The sequence below is a fragment of the Falco cherrug genome, chromosome 2 (assembly GCF_023634085.1).
Source record: "Falco cherrug isolate bFalChe1 chromosome 2, bFalChe1.pri, whole genome shotgun sequence".
Taxonomy (NCBI): Eukaryota; Metazoa; Chordata; class Aves; order Falconiformes; family Falconidae; genus Falco; species Falco cherrug.
The window spans coordinates 105,042,897-105,066,826 of NC_073698.1; the positions used below are offsets into that span (position 1 = coordinate 105,042,897).

Consider the following 23,930-nt stretch of genomic DNA (forward strand, 5'->3'; position numbering starts at 1 on the left):
CTCCCTTCACAGAGACAGATTAGAGTGTTATATGGGAACAGCACATGGTTTTCCTCAAGGTCTGCCATGCCACTTGTACTGTATAGCTTCACAACACAACATGTACTTTTGAAAGGAATACAAACCACTTTAGAAAACAACCAACCAAATACAACATTTGAATGATGTAGTAGAGTCACCCTGTGTTTTTCATGACCTATGCTAGCAATGCAATCCACTCATATGCACCTTTGTGGTTTTGATAACAGGAAGGAAAAGCAAGCATTTATTTCATCATTAAGTCTTTACTGAAGGTAGGCAATGAAAACAAGGAGGAAAAGGCAAAGAAGGCTGAGAAACAGGGAAGACCCCATATCAGCATTTAGCTGGGTATTTCCAGCCAAAGATACTGTAGTAGCTAGAACATACTCTCCTCTTCATTAACTCCTCCCTTTTCCAAGGGCATGCACCAACAGAAAAGATTTGCTATCAGGAGTATTATAAGGAGTTAGGTTGGTGGAAAAGTTTACAGATGGCTCCATGGCAAAACAAAGTTAAAAGCATTGAACCTCCAATTTAGCTTTAATTCAAATTGCATATCAAAGCAAAGATACAGTCAGTTTCTCATATGAAAAAATGCATGGTTACTTCGCATGTCTAGCTGTGTACTTACATATTTTTTCAGCTATTTTGTATTACACAAAAACTAAAATTAGGCATCAGTCTTTTCTTTATATTTAGGATGACATTCTCTATTCTTTATTACAATTTTGCTTTGGTTTAATCCTTCAGAACTTTAAAAAAGTCATCTTCACATGTAATTGTCTTGAGAGCACCCATTTTACATTCTTTTTTTATATCAATCTTTTCATAGTACGCATTTGAGTGTTCTTTTTACTTTGATTTGTAACACAATTTCCTCTCTGGGCAGACAACACAATGTAAGTGTTATCAATATCACAAGAAATATTAAGTCTTTTTAATTATACTTTGTTACCTTTTTTCAAATACAGAATTATGACACTGCAAGTAGGGAATAAACACAAATGAATCAACTTGAATCCATCGTATTCCTTAGACACATGTTTTAATATATCATAAAATGAAGAGTAAACTGTCAAAGTGAAGATTTCGTGTTTCAGAGGTGTTCTTAAAAGCAGCCAATTATTTCTCAATTAGAAGTCTCTCACTGAGTTAAACCTAGCCCAGCGTGTTTGAAGAATGCAGATGGACATCCTGTGCTTATTATTTTGTAAAAAGATCTAATAAGGAATCACTGATGAGATGTATTGACTAAGGATTTATTAAATTGGAGTTATGATACCACTTAATGATTTAATGTGAGCCTGGAAAAGCATTTGAACATGGACCAGACGTAGAGATCAGATGTTTCCAGAAGCTTGAGAACACTCAGTATTATTCTAGTATTTGATACATAGGTATGCAAGGTTGCAATGTGAAGAGTAGTTACATGCAAGCAATAACAAAGTAGCATCTTCCAAACTTGCAAAAGTTCATCTACTTCAAATTGTTATCCATGTTTTCTGATGGTATAGTAAGGTCCAAGTTTAACACTGAAGTAAAAAGGCATTCAAGGAATTATGAGTTGATGAACAGGGAAAAACAAAGACTGGAAAACCTTGTCTGCCACAAACTACAGCTACAAATAAATTATGTACTATACATGGATAGTTTGCTATACTTCCAAATCATATGAATTTAGTCATGGTATCAATTTCTGTCCTTCATTGATTTCAGTGATACTAATCAGATGTATCTGATTAGAAAAATCTGACCAATATTACAGGACTTTTTTTTTAGATTTCAATAGTTAACACTAAATGACAGAGCAATGCAAATTTAAGTTGAAGCCTATATATCTTTGACTTGCATGAGTAGAGTACCTATAACTGAAGAAGGAAATGTTTGTTAAGTTACACAATTTGGATAGTATGTCCTGAGTGCTTTTTCATAAGAGAAGATATGAAGCATTCCAGAACAAAATCTTTTTCCACTTGTCCTTGCTTTTTAAGAATCTTAAAGATCTTGACTTTTTGAATGTAAGTTACTTGTGAGCACTATGATTCTCTCTTTTTCCAAGTTAGGTTTGCTTCTATAGCATTAATTGAAAGCATAAATACAATATATTTTAGGAGAATATCTGTCTATATTCTGGGTTCAAGCTTTCTGTACTGCCTGGGGAAGGCCAAGACAAAAAAAACACTAACAAAACCCACCAAAACCAAACACACAGCTCAATTGAAGAAATTGTAAAATTACCATAGGGAGAATGCAGAAATTTGGCAGTTGTGATGTGTCAAATGTGGTCTGAGTTCTGGCAATTGTATCTTGCCCTCCCAATATAAATTATTAGAAACCTGTTAGTTATATATACTGCTAATATGAAACTACTTACCAAGGACTTGCTGCAAATTTCTTACAGTCCAGGAAATTATAGTCTCAAGTACCTCTACCTAGACTTCAAGTCCTCTATGAAATATGCCCATCTATTGATGTCTTTCTAACCAACACATTTTTTATTACAGTACTGTAGTTGTATAATTCCTGTAAGTTGCAGAGCATCTATTTTTTCCTTCATGAAAACATTGCAAAATATGTTAAAGAATCAGCTATTTTTTATTATTCTTCCACCTATAACAACTTCGCAGAATGAAGTTATTTTATATTTCATAACTGTCTTATGACTAATTAATGGAAACAGCAATTCTGAATATTTCTTTTTGCAGATAGTACAATGATTCTCCAGCACCTTATCATTAATTCTTTAAAAACATAGACAAGAGTCACAAGTAAAATTCTTGCTCTTCAGGATGAGTCACTTTCTCAGGTCATCTCCACAGAGAATACAAATACTGATATTTGATTTCATGTTTTCAGTGACAGCTTGGTGAAGCTTATTTGGGTAGGACTTCTCTAAAAAACAGATTCTTCTTTAAAGATCCCCAGAACAGTTCATGTCAGTTCCATGGAAAACTCATGCTTTTGTGTTTTCTAATCGTCGTCATCATTATTATTTCCATTATTTAAGAACTGCTACTTATTTTGTGAAGTCAAAGCATTTAGAAAGCATTTCTTTTAGTGTACAGGAGTAGATTCTACAGGCATATCTTCAACTTACTTATTAAATGCAACCTGTTTTCAATTTCAAATTTTTGGATTTAATTAATCACTAATTCATAATCAGAACATGACATGAGTGAAATTAAATAGCTAATTTTAATGTACTTTACTTACTAAATACAAACTTAAAGGAGAAATTTCAGGGTTTAGTTACAAAACTAACTCAAGAATGCAGGAGAACAGCACTTTTGGGGGTAAAAGATTCTAGTGTCCCTCTGTAGGCACAACATTACAACATCCCTCTGAAATCCCTTTACCTCTTTCTTAAAGTCACTTAGTTTTTATACAAACATTATTTTAAAAGCTGTTCCATGTTTTCCTTGCTGTTATGGATGGAACTTTACATTTTCAGACTAAAATTGTCCAGTCAGTTCAAATCCATTCAATCTTGCACCAAGCACAGTTTAACTTAAAGAGTAATTCTCCTTTCTTCCACTTACAACTCTAGAATTTATTTAGAGACTCCAGAAATATCCCCTCCTCACTTTAAAATAAACAAGCCCATTTTCTTGCATGCTCTAATGCCTACTTTCTCATCTTGCATTAACATTTATTCTTGAAAATGGATTACCAGACTTGTAAAGAATGTTTAGAAAAATAGATTTCATTGGAATCTGGGACAATGGCATAACTACATAAAGTTATTATATTTAAAAGAGATGAGATGAATCTATTTGAACACACACAGTCTTGCCCACTATTTGTTAGAGCAGCAAGCTTGTACTGGCCAGGCATCTTTCCTCTAGCTTTTAAACAAAGGTATAGCATTTGCCACTGAATCTTCAGTTCCGTTCAAGATCACAGGATTGATATTACCTGCTCATTCATTTTGGCTTCCACTTTCAATGCAGAAATGTTCCTATCTATTTCCAAAATTCACTTTCTCTTTACCTTTTTTAGTTCCTCTTTCCCTCCTTACAAAATCTTGGCATTGCAGTAACTAATTTCAAAGATTCTGGATTCAAGAATGCATGGGATACCTCAGAATATGTTTCACAGTCAGCAGCATGATCAAGAAGAGTTACAAAAATCAGTAGTAGGAAATTATGATGAAGGTGGTTGAGACTTCAGGAAAAAACAAGCTATATCTTTATAACTTGAGTTGAAGATAGTTTATATATCAGACAGAAATTACTGAAATTCTTGATTTATTTTTTCAATTTTTTTTCTCCAAAGGCTCCAGATCTACTATAATATGAAGAGGGCGCGAGGGAAGTGCCACTCCTGTCTTCTACCATGCACACTGAGTAAATTGATGGTATACAAACAAATCCCACTTATGACTCAACCAGTATTCAACAGATACGGAGAATAATGTACTACAAATATAAAAAAATTCTGATTCATGTATAGTGGAACACACTGTCTGGAATCCCTTTTTGAAGGAAACATTACTCCTGTGTAAAAAGGAAACTAGGGGAATGAGGGTGGGGGTGGCACAGAGCAGGAGAGTAAGTCCTGAAGGACTGGGACTGTAGATTCACAATCTGTACACTGGGAGCAGTCACTACTTTCTGATTAGACCACACTACTGTGAACAAGTTGAGAGGTAGCATTTTATTCCACAAATCTCTACAGAAAGTCTATGATTTCTAGATATACCAAACTATTTCTCCCTCACTTTCACTTTCTTAAAACACCTAACTTATTTGTTTAACATTTTATTTTAAAGTTTTTCCACAAGTTTCCTTGCATTTAAAAATTCACACAGCAGTGTATTTCGCTGTCAATTGCTTAAGCACACATTCAGCATGATCCTGATATGTGTTTTCCAATGAGGTTTTTGGTTGGTTTCATATGTAGCAGTAGAGATTTTCCCCTTTTGTTAGGTTACTGACATTTTGTTACATGGCTTCCTCTGCCTTATAGGACACTCAAACCTTTCACTTATGCAACTAGAAAATAACAGGGCTCAAGCAAGCTAGTCAACAAAAACAATTCTGCATCATTGTGAGAAAACAACTGAATCTGCTCTCTTATGCAAGATACAGCAGCCCCTTTTGTCTTCATTTACTACCAGTATCTTCATGTTCAGCTCAACAAGACAGAACATTAAGAACAACAACTTTTAAAATAAAAATTACAGAAAGTCCTACATATACAAAAATTGTCTGAATTGCAAAATTCTTCTGTTGCAATAGTTTAATTTAGGAAAAAGGTCTACATGAAGATTAAAGAACTAATAAAACACACTGGTTTTAAAATGCTTACAGCAAACCATGCACATTCACTCGCACAGGAAAATTTGCCGAACGTAACATAAACAAAACATGAACATAAAAGTTGTGACTTTGTGCAAAGAGTCTGCAAAAAAAAATTAATAATTTTAAAATGTATGTCTGTGGGGATGAAAAATATCATTAACTCTCCCCTCTAAACGGATTTTGCACTTTGCTCCAGATAATTAGAGAATGTGACAGTATGAAAATTAAGTCAAGGTATTTTCCTTTATTGTGATACTCTTTCTAACCAATGTCTCAGATCTTATTTTAACAGAGAGAAATTTCTTGTAGGTTGTTTGATGTTGTTTATTTGGTTGAGTTTGGTTTTGTGTTTTCTTTTGGTTGTTTGTTGGTTTGTTTTTTTTTTTTTGGGGGGGGGGAACAACACAGTTTTGCTTTTCACATGAGTGAAAAAGAGGCTTAAATACTGAATTATGTAACCCTTCATTAATAATTACCTGTAACTGAAAATAATTTCATCGCAACTTCATTATCCAGTGATCTGGGGTTTGGTGGTTTGTTTGGGGTTTTGTTTTTTTTTATTATTATTTGAAGAATCAGCCAAGTATTTTTGTCTACCAAAAAATCCCACCTAAATCCTAGATTTTTTTCTTTCTCTAAGTAGTTTTAACAGCCCGAATATTTTAGATACAAAATGTACAGTACTCCCCTTTCATTTGAGCTGTTCCTGCCTTTTAACTAGCTGTTAACTAGTCAAGAAACAATGAACTGTATTTGTTACAGCTGACACATTCAGAAGTTAATCGCTGACATAGATCTGGCAGCTATCCCAGTAAGGAAAAAAAAGAATGTATGGATTAGAGCTACTTTGCATGCTGGTCAGAAACACACACTAGCAACATGACAACGAACTTTGCACTCAAAAAGATCCCTCGTTTAGAAGGCTGCATTTAAGACTGGAGATTAAATAAACCATCAAATTTAAAGTGACAGATTTAGCCTGAAAAAACAACAATCGAGATTAGAAAAATCAAGATACATATTACATGCAGCAAATTGTAACTTCTAATATAATTATAAATGTTCTTGCCAGGCAGTCTATTTAAATATGAGAAAAAAAAACAAAGTCATTTTCATTTAAGTAACAAATGGATACTTTTTAGTAAGATACATCATTTTCAAGAAGTATTTAAATGACACACAAACTTACAAGCATTTAGATTTCAACTTCCCCAAAAAAAGCCTGATTTGAGAAGATGCTAATTAAAGATCAAAGAAATTAAAAAATATTTATTAAGGATCCAACTAAATAGAGAAATTAGTTTAAAAAAAAGCAAACAAAAAACCACACAAAAACAATCAAAACCAGGAAGTGTCCTACTATCTTTGACCAAGGCATACTACCTTTCTTTATGGAGTTACTTCAGTGGTAAATGCTATCAATATTAATCATAATTGAACTTGTTTGGTCATACTTTTCTTCATCCAAGTAGTCTCCATAGGAAAGAGGAAACCTTCTTTTTAGCCCTGTGGAACCAAGGAGAGGAGTAGTGTATCTCAGACCACTGATGAACCTCTGCAGAGCCACTTGTTTGTGCCTCTTATGTCACCATGGATGTAGCCAGGGAAGCTTCCCAAAACATTCCTTTCAGTACCTAATTGACAGTACACTGAACAAAATCCAAGCACTAGAGAACTTAAATAGAAGTTGCATTGTTGACTCCAAAGAACCAACTCTATATGTTTATTTGGAAGGCACATCATAAATTTCTGCAAGTTGTCTGGGGAAGAAGTATGAATATTCATAGATACTCAGGAGGAGGTGGTGATTTTTTTTTAATTTATGATACGATTGGTTTAAAATATGTAATTTCAATCGCCCTGATATACAGGTTTAAAGCTTCTGGTCAAATATTGAGCCTGAAGCTCTCTACATGGCCAGCAGTGAAAAAGAAATTCTGCTATATTAAATGCATCCAGTTATACACTGGTTACATGAGTTACCTGTACACAGGTAGAGCTGCATTCTCTGTACCTCTTCTTTTCACAATCCCCTTCTTGTTCTACTACTATTCTTTTCCAAGTCTTTGAGACCTGACTTTAAATAAATAATGCTGCTATTTATACAGCTAATCCAATCTGCAGCAATAGATAACCCCTTATGTGTACAAACAAGGCAGGGAACGCATAAATTCTGCCCCTCTAATTACTCTGTTCTCTCATTTGTGCTAGGGGATCAGTGAAATGTGTGTTCCAAGCCACATTTCATTGCCCTCCTCATTTTTGCTCTGTGGGTGGATTAAAGAATCCACAGAGGTTGTACCAGCATTTGGCACCCTGCAAAATGCTTGCTCAAAACACTTGCATAAGTAATATTATTGCCTTTTTATATATATATATAAACAGATGATGGAACTAATATTATTTCGCTGTTTCTGTGTTTGAAACATTACCAGCAATTAATTTGGCATTTTTGTACTGGTATTTCATTGTGTTTGAAGATCATACACAGACAGCTGTGTAACACCATCCCACTTTTATTTCAAAGGAAACAAAACTCAGGAAGACAAAGGTAGGTCCACCTTAACTCCAAAAACATACGAAATCACAACACAACAGATACTCAGTCTGGCAATTTTAGTAAATGAAGTTAGCAAAAAAGAAGAAGAAAAGTTTGGTCAGATCCTGAGCCTATCAATACTGACAGCATATTTCTCACCCAATTTCATCTACCTAGAACGTTACCAGTTCAGCTTTCACAGCCAGCCTTGACCACCAAAACAGCCTGCTTGGCCATGGAAAGAAAACAATTTGGTTATTCACTTTCATTCCTCGAAGACATAAATGATGACAGCTATTATTTCAAAAGTACAAAAATGTAATTTCTGATGCAGTGTCAGAACAGCGAGTGAGGAACATAAAAAAACATTTAAACACAGATCTTAGGGAATCTGTAGGGTGGGGTTTTTGGTTTTGTGTTGGTGGTGTTTGTTTTCCTTTTTCCTCCCCCCCTCAAGCCTACTTTCCCACCACAAAACACATTTCTATTTTGTTTCCTTGTCTTCTTAAAAAAAAAGAAACAAACAACACACAACATAAAACCCAACCAAACAAAACAGAACACCACCCAAAAAAAAAAACAAAACCAGCAAGCCCTGAGCATTCCGCTTGCTAATTTGCGGATTTTAAATAAGGATTTCTGGGGATATTCCTAAGGATGCTAAAGGAATGCCAAATGACCACATCCACCAAACACTCTACCCTCAGATAAAGCCCATTTAAGACAGAGCTGCTGGAACTAGCATGCACAATCCTAAAAGACAACAGTGAAATCCATTTACAGTCCCTGCATATTTTAATGTCAGTTTTGACTCCATATCTTATCATAAAAAAAGCAGGGTGACTGTTAAAGCATCCTAGAATGAAATCAGGACAGCTAGCTAAATTCTGGATGCACAATGGACTTTGACCTTGATCAAGTTTCTTTATGTTTCATTTCACATCAATAAAATGGGGATTCTTGGTACAATTAAGAAAAGAGAAAACATCCACAGGGCATAACTTCTGTTTTGTAAAGAAATACTGCATTAAAGCAAGGATGTGGATGTGAAAACAGAGAAACAAATTTTAGCAAAACCAAAGCAGTAAAATTCAGGTATTTGTTTCACTGACTACGACAGAATTAAAACAAAATCCAACATATTAAGTAATGATTTATGTCTAAGATGCAACATTAACGTCTCCCCTTTCTTTCTGCTGCCTGAATTAGTTGATTCAGAGTATACACTGGGCCATATTAACAGGTAAAAATCCTCAGGCACAAGTAGTTATTTGTACTGCCACAAAGCTTCACAATGGGAGAACCCAGGTTTCCTGCCAGCTAGCAATGTTCTAATAAGAACACTATAGTCTCTCGTACTACTTCATGAAACAGTTCTTCCCTGTTTAAATGGATATCTATTCTATTGTCTAGAAATGGTATTTAATCTATTGGATTGAGTGTCTCTTATTTTTACAAAGGAAAAAAATATAGTTTGATTGAAGATACAGTAATTGCTTTTAAATTTAAAACACTTTTCAAGTATTAATGATTTAATAAAGCCAGGATTTCCTTTCTCACTGGTAGCTCACGTGCACTCTAGTTATATCAGTTTAAATCTGGTACCGGACTCTCTTCCAAAAGGATGCTGTTTCATGAACATAAACTGCATGGGCACTCTCAGAGCGATGTGCTACATTAAATGCCCCTAATAAAGTTAGAATATCAGTCAGCGTAGCTTCTCAGAATTTATGGAATAGCATCAAATGTCCAAAAAGATGGTTCAGCTTTTAGGATACCACGAAAAATACTTGGGACCCTGAACTGAATTTATTGCTCTGTGTGACATCTTCTCTATTTAGGTCATATATGCACAACTCTGGACAAGGCTAGCTGTGCTTACGACATCAGCAAAAATGTGAATAAATATGATGCAGAGAGACCTTAACTCAGCTTAAGCCTGTAAACAATACATTTATGTCAACATGGTCACAGCCTATGACAAATGGAACTATTTACTTGGAGTCAAAAGTCTTCCTCCAGTTCTCCTCTTCCTGACAGGTGTGGGCATTTTGGGGCATAAGGACAATGCTGTGCCATTTAGATTTACTGGTTTAGGTTTTCTTTAACTTGAGGATGTTTGCACTGTCCTGCCTTTATCTTGCTGTAGGCATGTCAACACAATCTTTGGCAGGCAGACACACTCTCCGAGTTGGCCAGATGCAACCTGATGGCAGTTTGTGCATCTGTAATTACCACAACACTGCGCTAATGTTAATAAGCCGTAACAACATTTTGTTCAAGCACTGTCAAAGGAACAGCAGTTTCAGTTTTTGAAGCTAGTTTGTCTTCAGCTAACTAGGAACATGTGCAAGAGACTTTGCATCTGCCTAGAAGAGAATAAGTGGACATACCTGCTAACTTACCTCCAGCCTCACCATTGCAAAAGTAGGGAATTATGAGGATTAGTACATTTCATACTGAGAATTCCTCAGCATGTTACTGATACTGGGTGGCACACATGTTCTGAAGACAAGTAGACAAAAGCATTTTTAGATTTCATCTATAATACTGAACAGGTAATTATGGAACACACATTGTTTAGTAGACAACCTTCTAGGAAAACAGAAAAAAGGTGGTCTTGACTTCTCTGATCTGCAGAAACTATTTCTAAAGTATAAAACAGCTGAAGAGAAAAGCTAAAGAATGCTAAATAAGGATGGAGATTTTCTAATAAAGATGCCATTTGTGTCAGTTATAATAGATTTTATGCGAACACCTAGATGTATATGACATTGAATAGATGGACCGTGTACTTTTAGCACACAGATACTGTACTCTGATAACGAAAGCATGTGTTTTACTTGATGCTTGTAAGAACTGAAAAATGAAGTATGTGATTCATGATTTGCTGGTAGAAACCAGTAAAAAAACTACACTTTTTACTGCCAGGTTGTAAACTGACTATCCGCATGTAAGAGGCTGAAATCAAAAGTTTTACCATAGAAATATTTACCTCTCCTCATCATACATCAAAAATTCAGTTTATATAATGCTGTTACATTGCACAATGCAAGCGAATGGAAATATTACTAGAGAAGAGAGATTCTGCCAAATAGATGTAGGCCAAAGCTCAGTCTTAACTCAATGAATCTGAGAAGGTTAACTGTTTCCACTCTCATTTTACTCCTTGTATGTCAGCAGGACCCCAAAAGTATTTTTATAATGTAAATATTAAGAAAAACCACAACACAATTCCTAACTCCATGAAGAATTAAGCCTTACATAAAGATATTTCATGAAAAATTAAACTCAGACTGATAACGCAAATGCTTATTTTGTATAGAAGTGTTAACTGTGAAAAGTAACTTTTGCCTAACTGTGCACTTTTTTTTTTCCCCTAGCAACTGCTTAGAAAAGCTTATAGTCTCCTTTTTGCTGTTTCAGTAATTCTTTTTCATAGACGTGTGCAGCTATTTTTAGGACTGAATTGCAGAAAAACCTCAGGTAACTGAGTTTTAGGTTACTACTTTTTAAACTTATTTGATAATTCAAGCAAAATAATCTTGGAACACATATTTGCAAACGTGGCTACAGTTCAAATAGAAATAGCAGACAGTCCAACTGACATTCATTCAGTCTTCAGTGTTCTTATGACAAAAAAACACAACTCTGCTAAACACAAGGCCTGTCAAGCGGAAAAGACTCTAAGACAAGCCTTACTTAGAGGTATCAAGTATGAAGTCTTTCAGACATTGTGTGATGCTTTAACACACACCTGGATTATGAAAACAGTATTATTTTAACATCACCATCACCCCCAAAATAAAATAAAAACACAGCTAAACAAAAAAAAACCACACCAAGGAGAGAAGCATCTCTTCTTTGAAGAAAACATGCACCTTCAGTAAATATGAGATGTTCCTTCCTGCTGCTTGAGTTTCCCTTTCCCTGCCTCCCCATTACAACACTGTTGTTTCTGATCAAACAAACTTTCACAACTGTAGCTACGAAACTCATTATGCCATTTTCATAGGTAAAAACAAAACATTACTACAGAAATATTGTTCTATAGGTTGATAGAGATGTTAATTCTTTAATGCCTGCAGGTCACATGTAATACATTTACTGTGTAGTTATGAACAAAAAAAGGTTTTCTGCAAGGCTAGCTTTCTTTGACTTATATACTTATATAAGTCAATATATACATTGTATATAGGTATAAACACAGACTATTTAGAAACCTTTCACGACTGCATTCAATGGGCTTCATAGTCTGGAAAATAGTCACAAACACATTTAAGGTGCATTAAAGCACTTCAACATTCACCATCACAAAAAAAGAGTAAGTAAGATTTCTTTAGAGTAGCTTTTAAAATAGTCACAATAACGTAAAAGTTTATTTTTCTTTTAATTTTTCAGTCACCCATTTGCTACAGTTGTACTTCGTAGTTTAAAATAGACACAGAAGGAGGAATGTCAGAACTCCAACTAATAACAAAAGGACTTTTCTCTCTTGAAAAGGAGTACTTGGTTTTGTTTAGTTGTGGTTGTTTGCTTTGTTTTTTTTAAATGAGATCTGGAGTAGCTAAAAATGAAAAATGCACGACTCATACAGAACTATATTTTCTTTTCATCAACATTTTTACAGGAAACAATAGTTTCCCCAGCCAGGTCTTCTCTTACATATAGCAGATAAGGTGTTCACTCATGTACCCAGGGAAAAAAAAAAAAGTACAAAAAACACACCTAAAAAAAATACAAACCACACAACAACAAAAACAGAAAAAAATGCTATCAGAGTGTGGCCCATAAAGGGCTGCACAGAATGAAGCATGTTATTCTTGAGGATTTAGAACACACCTAGGAAACTTCCAATGTATACTAATGTTTGCAAATGATAGAGAAAAAGATCAAAATTCACTTTAAAAATAGCAGCGTGTAAGCAAATCACACACTCAGAATGGAAACCCACTACTGTGACATTAAACACATATCTGTAAATTTACTTCCAAGAATGGTAAAATAAGAATAAGCCTACCATGACTTTAGGAGAATTGTATAGAAAACATCACCTATGACAGATTTTTCAAACCCAGCAACATAAATTCTCGATTATAACAGCTTGTGTACATACAAAGACACTCACAGACATGTAATGCAAAGATGCTGGGGAAGATTATTTCACCTAAATGCTAAAAGCTGCTGAACCCAATGTGTGGAACTGCCATAAACTAGCACAAATCCATTTAACATCATTCAGACAGTACACTTACAGACTTACAGGCACAACCTGAATACTGAACATGTAAGGAACAATTTTGACTCGTGTCACAAAGCCACAGACCAAAAACAAACAAGTAAATCAAAACTCTCAAAAACACGAATAAAACCAAATGAATAATTGTTATACTAAATGGTAACCTCCAATACAGCTATGACCTCAGCTACAACTAAGTGATGGTAATGATTAATTGCATGAAACTCAACTTTTCATGTTCCCCCGGGGGGGGGGGGGGGGGGGGGGGGGGGGGGGCAAATGAAATCTGTACCTTATGTCTTTGGGTTTACTATTAAAAAACACAGTAACATACACAGAGAAAAATATCCTTTTTGTCTCATGCACTGTCTTGAATAGAACCTGGCACATCAGAACATCCCATTAGTTGTTAGTTCTTCTGTGCTGCTCTATTAGCCCCATACTTTTTCAGCACTAGTTCATAAACATGCCCACTACTTAAATATACATAAAGTTAGAGCTTGATTTCCTATTCTTCACTAAATCAAAATTCCCACATACTCACATGGGAGTTATACAACTCCTTAAAGCTTCAATCAGACTCTGAAAGCTGCAATCAGTACAACCCCCGAAACAGTACCCTTGGCACACAAGTCTCCATTGACTTCAGCTGCAGGGTGTGCACAGTTATGTCACCAGAAAGAACTCATCTCACATAACATTGTTTTCTTAAAATACACTCTACAGGTTAGAGATAGATGTAGCATTCATATTATACCATAGACAGTCTTAATTGGAAAAAAATCAGCATTTTTTCATAAATATAAAGTTAGGGTATTATTCCCAACACAGAAAGCACAGGAGCACACGATGATAGCATTATTTATTACTGATGGCAATGCCTAGCTGGGTATAATTCATCCTGAATTTCAAATCCCAGACAAGATTTCAAAAATTGGAATTCAGGGACAAAAGGCAAGCAGAAAGCAACAAAAGCAAAACTTCTATTGTGAAATATGGATGTCTGATACAAAAATCATTCAATGATCAGCAAAAAAACACATTTCAGTGTTGTGCATTTTATCTTTGTAATTCTCTATATGCAGACAAATCATTTAAAGTTGCATTTTCAGAGAACAGTTTTCTTCTACTTTCAAAGGGATGTCAGCAAGTGAGAAAAAATCAGACATTAAAAAAGGGAAAATAATAAAAAAAGTGGTTTTACACCCAAGTGATTTTTTTTTTTAAGTTTTCCCAGAAACAACTCTAGAGAGGAATTTTTTTTTATTTATTTTTTTAAAAAATGTATGGATAACATCTAGTGACACCAGCAGAATTTGCAACAGGCACCAAAGACTCTGGCAATTCTTACTGAATTAAGTAGTAATATCTGCTATGTAACACCTATTAATAGATGAGAAACTCAATTATGTTTTCTGGAAAGTATCATTCAGCAATTTGAAAATTATTTTTCCCCCAATGTCTTGAGAACTTTTATATGAAGAATGTCTTAGAAGCACATAATTTGAAGGGATCTCCTGGGACATTCTGGTGACCCATTAAATGTAATCCTTTCACGCTTAATAAAGAACCGTCTTACAAAGAACCATACTTCTTCCCTCTCACTCTTATAATGCTCTAGAGTCACTGCTTTTTTGGCCAGAAATTAATTTTCATCATGAAGAGGTTTTTTTGTAACCAGTTTATATCCATTTACTCATATATCATGCTTCCCTTTCAAGTACCTCCGCACAGTCTCTGTGCTCATCTCTGGGAGTTGTCTTCCCAGCAATCAAATCTCTCTCAGCTTTCATTTTACAGGGCAACTGCTCACTTTTAACCCCCACACTCTTGTAAGGCAGAACTGATTACAGTGCAAAAGAAATACTTACGAAGAAGGAGGGGTTTTGACAATTGGCTTGATGCAAATCAGCTTAAAATTCAAATACTTCCTATTACCATGTGTTAAATTAAGATAACCATAACCAGAAAGCTAGGAAAAGGAATAAAATATTTTCTAAGAAGCTGGAAAGAGACACCAAACAAAAAATGCAATTAAGTCACCGGAAAGTCCATGAATATAACCTGTAGTTCTGAGCCTGTCACACAAGAAATGGGCGGCTTCTCTGTGATACATACAAATATTAATGTCATGGAAGAGTAAAAGGAAGAACTAATATTACTCCATTACTTACAACACAGCAACTGAGGGTCTAAACATTTAATTTTTTTTTTCAGGCTTTTTAGCCTTTTTCTCTTGTTTAAGTTGTTGACACAGTGTACCAAGTAGATCAAAGTATTGACAGGTTTAATAACAAATTCATGCAACAAAGATCTGCCAAGATTATTAAGGAAGATCACACAGATATAACCTGACATATTCCTGAATGCTGTAGTGTGCACTGGCAGAAATATCACACTGTTCTTGTTCTGTACTTTGTTTCTTTACAACTCTTGCCTTGAGTCTTTTTCAGATAGAGGTCACTAGAGTACATCAGTCTTTCCTCTGACCCAGTGAACACAAGTTTGAGTATGGGATGTTCAAGAACCTTAAAAAAAAATGCTACCTTATGTTATTGCTGTTAACTGATCTTCGGTACATTTAACACATTCCCCTTTTTTTACCCTGTCACCCATGCCCTGGATCTTCAGTTTATTTTGCTTTGACTACTTCAGATAACATAAACACATAATATTGACATAATAACATTGTAGGCTTTATTACATCTTTCTCGTTATAATAAAGAAAGTTAATTTTATGTGATTGGTATAAAAATTACTTCTCCCTACCTGTTTATGTCTACCCGCAACACATGCCACAAAGATCTCCATACAATGCTTTATGTGTCTCTCTTTAAATACTTCATTTTAAGTATAGACCTGACTTCATACAAACAAAATTCAGCTGCAGTACAAAGGTCTATGAAGTTAATGGGTTTGAAATTGCTTGCAGCTTGACTGAATATGGTGCAATGTTTTAGTAGCAAGAAAATTGATGGCAATGATTTTGTTTTTAAACTGAATTCATAGTATGCTCCAAATGGCACCTCTCGGGCAAAGTGATGAGAAAAGCAACTTCTTATATGAATTTCAAATATGAATTTCAGCTCATAGCCAGTCAAACAAGTGGTATTGTTAGTTAGGCTACAAGTGCATTGTAAATAGCTTACTGTTAGCTAACTGGAAAGGTCATTCTGAAAAATGACTTTTTATTCGTACCCTATTAAGTTATTAATATGCTACAGGTATATTGTGTATTACTTTGAATTTTGCTGAATTAGGAAGTTACTCATCAACTTTTCTCTGCTGTTTAGTTATACTACTCAGGTAATTAGAACACTGAAAACCAGCATAACCTTCTAAAGTCACAATAAAAATTTATGTAGGAAGAAAAATGTAACTGGACAAAAAAAAAAGCCACATTTGCTCCCCTCTTCACTTTTTCCTGGAAAAAAGCCACATCTTAAATAAACATAAATTGACATTTCAATGTTTTATGTTTCTTATGGAAAGCTAGTTCTTGAAGGAACTTACATAGTACTTGGCTAAAAAGAAATTTATTTCAGTAATGATATGCAGGACCAATGAAGAAACTGACTAAAACCTTTAGTACTTAATGTTGTTTCCCAATTTTATCTGGATGTTGTCCATCCACAAACTGGTTATTTCAGATAAGGTTATACTCAGATCATGGAAACTGGTGGCAAATTACAGCTTTTGTTAGTAGATCTCCAGGCTTACTGAAATTATTTGTTAAAAACTTTTTTTACAAGACTTGATCTCTTTATCCTATTGGCAATGCTCCTTGTATATTATATTAAAAAACAGGTAAAATCAAACAACTGCTTTTTTCTTTTCTAAAAGGAGCAGAAAACAGGTAAAACATTTCAGAAGATGTTTGGTTTGTTTTTTTTAAATGCTAGTAACATTCTTAAATAGTCAGAAACTGTGCAATGAATTTTTACATCATATACTTCACTGTATACCTCCTTCCCAAATTAACTTGAGACAGTAAAATATTTGCTTTTAAGGAACTTGTCCTACTTCTCATGCAAACGCAAAATTAAGTCAACGGAAATTCTCCTCTGCCTAGAGTCAGTAGAGTTTGGCCACAATGCTCAGTCATCTTTGTATTTAACAACTACATTATAAATATCTCATTCTGCAGCCGATCTTAATATCTGTAGTTACTACTCCTGTGTCACATCATTTATGATCCAGGTTTTGATGCATGGATGCAAAAAGAGGGGGGGGGAAGACAGTAACCAACACTGCTTCTGTGGAGCTACTCAAATGCAGGTTATTCAAAGGCTTAGGGTTCTTGTTAAGTAAGGTTTCCTAAGAAGTAGATTTGTGTATACACGTGTATTCTTTGTTTCCTTTCCACATAACTTTTGAGTGTTTTTTAAATGGATTTCTTCTCCAGTACAAAAAGATTTTAATATCATAAGCTGTCAACACAAATAGCTGTAGCCAGACAAATTACTCTGTTTATATTCTTTTTTTATTCCTCCTTTATTCTTTTCATTCTATAAATTAAGAGGTAGATTCTGAGCTCATCTACAGCAGAGCAAATCAGAAAGTGTCTTCTCCAATTAACGATATCATCAAATGATAACAACTACTATAAAAATTCAGCAATGTATCAAAAATAAGAAGCTTGGTATTTTTAAAGATACCCCATTTAAGATGTTACAGTATAACACAAGACATTTGAAGAGTATTTTGCCATTTTAAATTAACCCTTTTCATTTTCCTGATATCTTTTACAAATATCCAAATCCATATAATCACAATATTAAAAGAAACTGAGCTACAAAAGCAATAAAAAGATTTTGTGAAAGAATGCAGGATTATGTTACTGAAGCTGGAAATCCTTAGATTCTTCAAGTAACAGCAAGAACGCTCTATTTAATATTCAAATTCATTCTGAGTTTTAAACTAGTTACCAAATATTTGATAATTTTAGTCAGATACCTAAACTAGAAAGCAGTTAAATACACTGAGGCGGGGGGGAAATGGGACATAATTACTAGGTTAAATTAGGCCATGATTAATTGATTAGGTCAAAAAAAAAGTGATGATAAGATATACTAGATACCAATAGGCCTGGATCTAGTCCATCAGACTCCAACTTCAGATTTGAATACATCATGATATCCTGAAGTATTCTCTCCCATTTCTGAATTTCAAGAGACATCGAAAATAAAACTCAAATGACCTGGGACATGTAAAACCTCAGGACACGCTTCATCAAGTACCCTGCCTTTATTTTATAAAATTAAGGTCTGTGTTATAAACCAAACAAAACATCTGGCATGAATTAGTCAGTAGAAACTGTTTAAAATATAAACACCAGTTATTATCCAGATTCTTTATCTGGAGAAATCTATGTCCTACTCTTTCAATAACAGATTTTCAACTCTCAGCCACAAATTACAGTGTAGTTAACACGTTTCCCAAAATGTCATATTAATTTGACTGAATTGTACTGGAATCAAATGGAATGTTCTGAATGTAACTGGGGAATTACTGGAATAAATTGGAAGAAAAATCAGTAAGTAAACATGAATATACTTGGGAAAGGTGCCTCAAAGAAAAGGTCAATGAAAGGGCTAACAAATACAGTATTTATTCTCAGAATACTTGTTGAGGAAGAAGGCCAGGAAAGGCAAATCATACATAGCCATAAAACTCCAATACCATTCCCACAGATAAAAATATTTAGTTATCTAAATAAATACATGAACTGTCCTGTAAAAGTCAAACACTATTCAGCCTCTTTCAAGACTTTAAAGCTTTATTTCCATGACTTTATCTTTCACACATTTCATGATTTAGAGCCACTGCAAACAACAAAAATAACTAACTACTTTGTATAGCAGTGCATGAAACAAAACTGTCTACGTATTTCTCAACCAGCCATTCTTAAGTCAATCTTTCAGAACACCTCATCAGTCAAGGTTTATTTTCAGGCAGATATTTTGATTTTCATCTTCACCTGAAGAGGAGGTACATAGGCTAAACCAGCAAATCAAATATGTTTTTTCTGATTTTTTTTATTAAGGGTGAAAAGGAAAAAGAACAAGGTAGTAAATGCATTTTAATGTTATATGCAATTGTATAAATCAACTGGTAGCAGAAAATTATTGTTCGCTGAAGTCTCAGGATATATTTTAGATTTCTGTACACAACTGGAGTAAAATATTAGTTCTGCTTAATCCAGTAAAATTGATTTCAAAAATTCCAAATTTCATGGACTCCCTACACAAAAAGCAGAAAGAAGCAGGATTCTAGAAAGTGACTGCACTGTAATGAATAAGATGCACATGCTGGCATCTCTTCTGGGGGATGTTCCTTATTAACAAGTAGTCCCTTATAAGCACTTGTAAGAGAAACTCTTCAGGAAAAACAAAAACAAACTCAGTATCAAAGCAGTGAAAAGAGAAAACTTAAAGCACAATGACTGAACAAGTACTCACTGCTATGAATCTCCTGGATGAGCATAAATAGATTAAATTCTACAAGGAAAACATTTCCTACTGCAAATTAACAAAAACTTGCTAACCCGAAGAAATGTATATTATGCAGAGTGATAAACAGGATTTTGTCTTATGGGAAGATGTCCATTTCATCCACTATAAGTCAGTCTTCCTAGACACTAGTAAAAGCCAATGAAGCCCCCTCCTCTGAGCATTGTATCACTGTATGTGTTAACAAGCAGATTTACAGAATGAAGTAGGCTGTTTTGTTGGGGGGTGCTGTGTGTGTGTTTTGTTTCATTTCTTATTGAAGCAAAGCTAATTAAATTTAGGTCTTTCACTCTGGATGAATTGTCTAGACAGCTTTGTAAGTTTAAGAAAAAAATCCTTTTGTTTTAGCATAATAGCATTGCTAGTTAAACTCCTCCCTTGTGATGAAATTAGGAGAGAGAATATTTGGCCCTGGTAGATAATTATGACATTCATAAGCTCTTAACTTAAAGGAGCTGGGGGAGGGGGTTGCTCTGCTACTTGTTTTCAAACCACTCTGATTCTCTGAAATGGAACAAATACATCCCAGTTCCCTCTTCCCTATTCTTAAACACCAGCACTTCCCAAAGAAAAAGCTTCAGTCATTCTTCATAAAAATCTACTGCAGCTATAGTCTCAGAAATATAAATCCTCAGCCTAAGACTTTCAGTATTTCCAAAGCAAATGACCCAAATCTAGTTAGTGGCTTTCTTTTGAACCATCCACACTCTTATCTCTACTTTAGGATTAGAAAAAAAACCCATAATTATCATCTAATACGCTGACAACACTAGTTTTCTCAGAAAACAAACAAAAAAACCACACAAAAGAAAAACACCCCTCACAAACACCACAACCTTCAATTGATCATCTGTGTTACCCACCACTGCATTCCCAAAAGGAGACAAATCTCAAGAATATTTGTAATAGCCTCTCAAATTATTTGAATCACTTCAAAAAAATTCTCAAGATTACTTCAAGGAGGTTACTTCAAGAAATATGAATTGCACAATAAAACCCTCACCATAATGAAGCTTATTAAAATTAAAAAAAAAAACACCACACCACTGTAGAATTTTCTTCTCCCCTAGCAACCTATATGGGAATATTTTCCACACGCAGATGTTTTCCCACTCCCATTTACTACCCCCTGCTGTGGATTGAGGCTGCGTGTTCCTGCTATTTCTACAGCCAGTTCAAAAATTTTAATCTTCCCCTTGCCAATACAATTCACTCCTTTTATAAAAAAAAAAAAAACCACACACCACACAAAAACAAAACAACAAAAACCACCAAAAAAACACCCAACCCTGTTTTTCAAAATTGAGACATAACTTACTATCAACGTTATATTTATTCAGCTTTCCTCCTCTTCTATCTCCCCCTCATATCTATCCCCCTATAATTTTTAAAACACAGCTTAATAGCATCTAGAATTTCACTCCATTATTTATCTCCTGACATTTGTGATAGTAAGATACCAAAACTATGTAATCCTCCTACGCTGCAGTAATCACACTTCACAAACTAGCTTTCTATCATTCCTCCGTTAGAGGAACCACAGAGCACATCTCTATACACATTACACCTAGGTAGATCAATGCAAAGCCTGAAGGAAGCTTTCCCGTTCTCCTCCTCCTTTACCATCCCCAGCGCTGGCTATGCTGAAAAGCCTCCGGACTGTTTCTGAATAGCTGCTAATCGGGAGACCTTCAGAGCTCTTCCCGAGGTGGCCAAAGCACAAAAACATTTCTGTATAAATTGACAGCATCTGGTGGCTCTTTGCTACTTATCGACGAGACAAAACGTCTGTATAGTATGAGGTGTAGCGATTAACGCATTGAAGGAGACCTTCATAGCTGCAGTTTTAATACCTCAAGGCACGGTGCCTGCCTGCCCTCCCCCCCACACACACACACTTTTCCCCCCTCCCCTCAAGCGCAACAGATCTCACTGCACTCTCACAAAACACCGTGCAGCGTCTGGGTGAGACATTCCGCCCTGGACCGCGGGTGCCTGCAGATGCCTGCGGATGGCTGCACCTTCCCGCGCCCCGGCGCGCCCCCTCGGTGCCCGCGGCGGGGGTCGGCGGGGAGGCGAAGCCGCCCCAGTCCCGGCGCCGGGCACTGCCGGAGCACGGGCGGCCGCCGTGGAGCTCTACCGCCCCCTGCTGTAAGGTGGCGGCACCAGGGGCCGAGGGCCGGTCCCCGCCGCTCCCACGCCTCCGCCGACACCTAGGTGGGATTTTGATTCCCCCACGCCACCCCAAAACCTCCTCACAACGGCCCCGAGCGCTGGCCTCCTCCCATCCCCTCAAGTACAGGCAATGCAGCGCTTTCAGGCGTCTCGCAGAGGGTATCCCACAGGAGGCACAAGCAGCCTGGCGCGGCTCCGCAGCCCACGGCGGCCCCTCAGGAACGCCAGAAACTTGCCCGGACAGTTTCGGAACCCCGCGCTCGTCCCTCACCGAGGGGCACCCTCGCCGTGCCGCACCCCGCGGGAACGCGCTCCCGGCGGCCCTTCCCCTCCCCGCCTCCTCAAGTAGCACAAATGCTCAAGGTGTGACATCCAAAAATCAGTCTTTCAAGCCCCCTGAAAACAACCACAAAACCCCAGCCACACCGCAACCCCTAAGCCCGTATTTTACGGAGCGCTGTCTGTTTAAATGCACATACATATGCAAAAGGCGAACAGTGCCCAGAGGCGTAACCTCCGCACGCCCCGCGCCCGCACACACCTGCCCCCGCGGCGTTATTTCATCGCAAAGTGCCTGCAGCCGCGCACACGCCCGCGCCGTGCCCTCCGCCACCACCCCCGGGCCGGGGGGCTCGGTGTCCCCGCACAGCGACAGGCGCGGTCCCCAGAAGAGGAGAAACCCCGACAGGCAGACTTCAGGTCACATTTCTCACTGGCCCCACCGACAGCACTTCTCTCCGGTCCTAAAAATGAAGCCCACGTTGCCTTCCCCTCAAGCAGACGCATATTTTAAAGCGCGATCCCCGACACATATATTTTGTTAATCGGTTATCTCCCTCCTACATTTATCGCCCAAAAAATTACGAAACCCCATGCAAAGCAGCTAAGTGCACTTAGCTCCTTCCAGCTTTTTTTTTTTTTTTTCCCCCCCTCATAAATGATACCTCTTGAAGACTTGACTTAAAAAAAAAAAAAGGGGGGGGGGGGTTTGCGATGAAGCAAGTTTTAGGTCCTTTTTAATTAGGCTCCAGGGGGGTGACAACATTGCTTTATTTTTTGCCCATTTCTTTTCCGGTTACACGTTAATCTGAACGAACAGACAATATAGGTAAGAAAAATAATTATTTAAAAAAAAAAAAAATCAGCCCTGCTCCTACCTTGCCCGCTACTGAGGAGCAATCCGAGCAGGTAGAGAGGCAGGAGGCTCATGTTCAGGAGCTCGCGCCGGCGGACAGTTCCAAGTTGGAGGTGCTCGGCCAGCACAGACAAACCCCGCTGCCGTCCGCGCCCTCCCGCTCAGCCCCGCACCCGCGGAGCGCTGCTCGCCAAGTGACTGCCAGCGCCTCCCCGTGCCGCACTATATCAGGGAGCCGGCGGCCGCCGCGCAGGAGGCGGGAACACGGCAGCCCGCGCGGATCCCTCCGCGCCACAGGCAGGGCCACGCCACCGACGAGCGGCAGCGCCGGTTGATTCCTCCGCCGTTCTGAAAGGCTGCCGCAGGCTCAAAGCCTCCCTCCGTCCCTCCTCCCCGCCCTCTGGCAGCCCCCCGGCGGGGAGAGGCAATTTCTGCTCCTCGGAGCGTGCTCCCTGCGCCGTCGCCTGCGAGGAAACAGCCTAAATAAAGGGCGAGGCGGCTGCGGCTTGTCGGAGAATCCTACCGGGAAGCCCCAGCCCGCTGGGCAGGGAGAGCCTGGAGCGCGAGGGGCACACACCGAGGGGGCTGGCGCGGCCTCGGCACCCCCGTTCCCGCCGGCGGCGCCCTGGCTCGCGGCGGTGGCGCCCCCAGCGGCTGCCCGCCGCGCTTCCCTCAGCGGGCGGCGGGCGCGCTGCCGCCGGGCGCTCGTGCGCGGGAGCGGAGCGGGCCGGGGCTGCGCGGAGGCTGCGCGGGGCCCGGCCATCCCCCCGCTCCTCCTGCGTGCGGTAACGTGCTGCAGCGCCGCTGGGGAGCGGGACCGCTGGGAGCCTCGCGTACGGGCGCGTCTTTAATCGCGCTGAGTCTGTACCTATTCATTTAGGTGTCTGGGAATTCACTTGTTTTGACTTCTGTTATTATAGTAACAGAGAGGAAAAATACCTCTGCTATTTACGCTGCGTCAAATAAAACCGATAAAAAATAAATTGCTTACCTATTTGATGCCTCA

The 23,930-nt window shown here is 37.6% G+C and overlaps 1 protein-coding gene across 1 annotated transcript in view; it reads right to left on the minus strand.

Annotated features, from left to right (window-relative positions):
• Window positions 1–23,125, minus strand: part of NCAM2 (neural cell adhesion molecule 2) — a 305,227-nt gene extending 282,102 nt beyond the window's left edge. Inside the window, exon 1 of the mRNA XM_055703179.1 lies at window positions 22,947–23,125. Within this exon, the coding sequence (XP_055559154.1) occupies window positions 22,947–22,998 (52 nt within the window). The 5' untranslated portion in view covers window positions 22,999–23,125. The remainder of the gene's footprint in view (window positions 1–22,946) is intronic.
• Window positions 23,126–23,930: the final 805 nt, after the last annotated feature.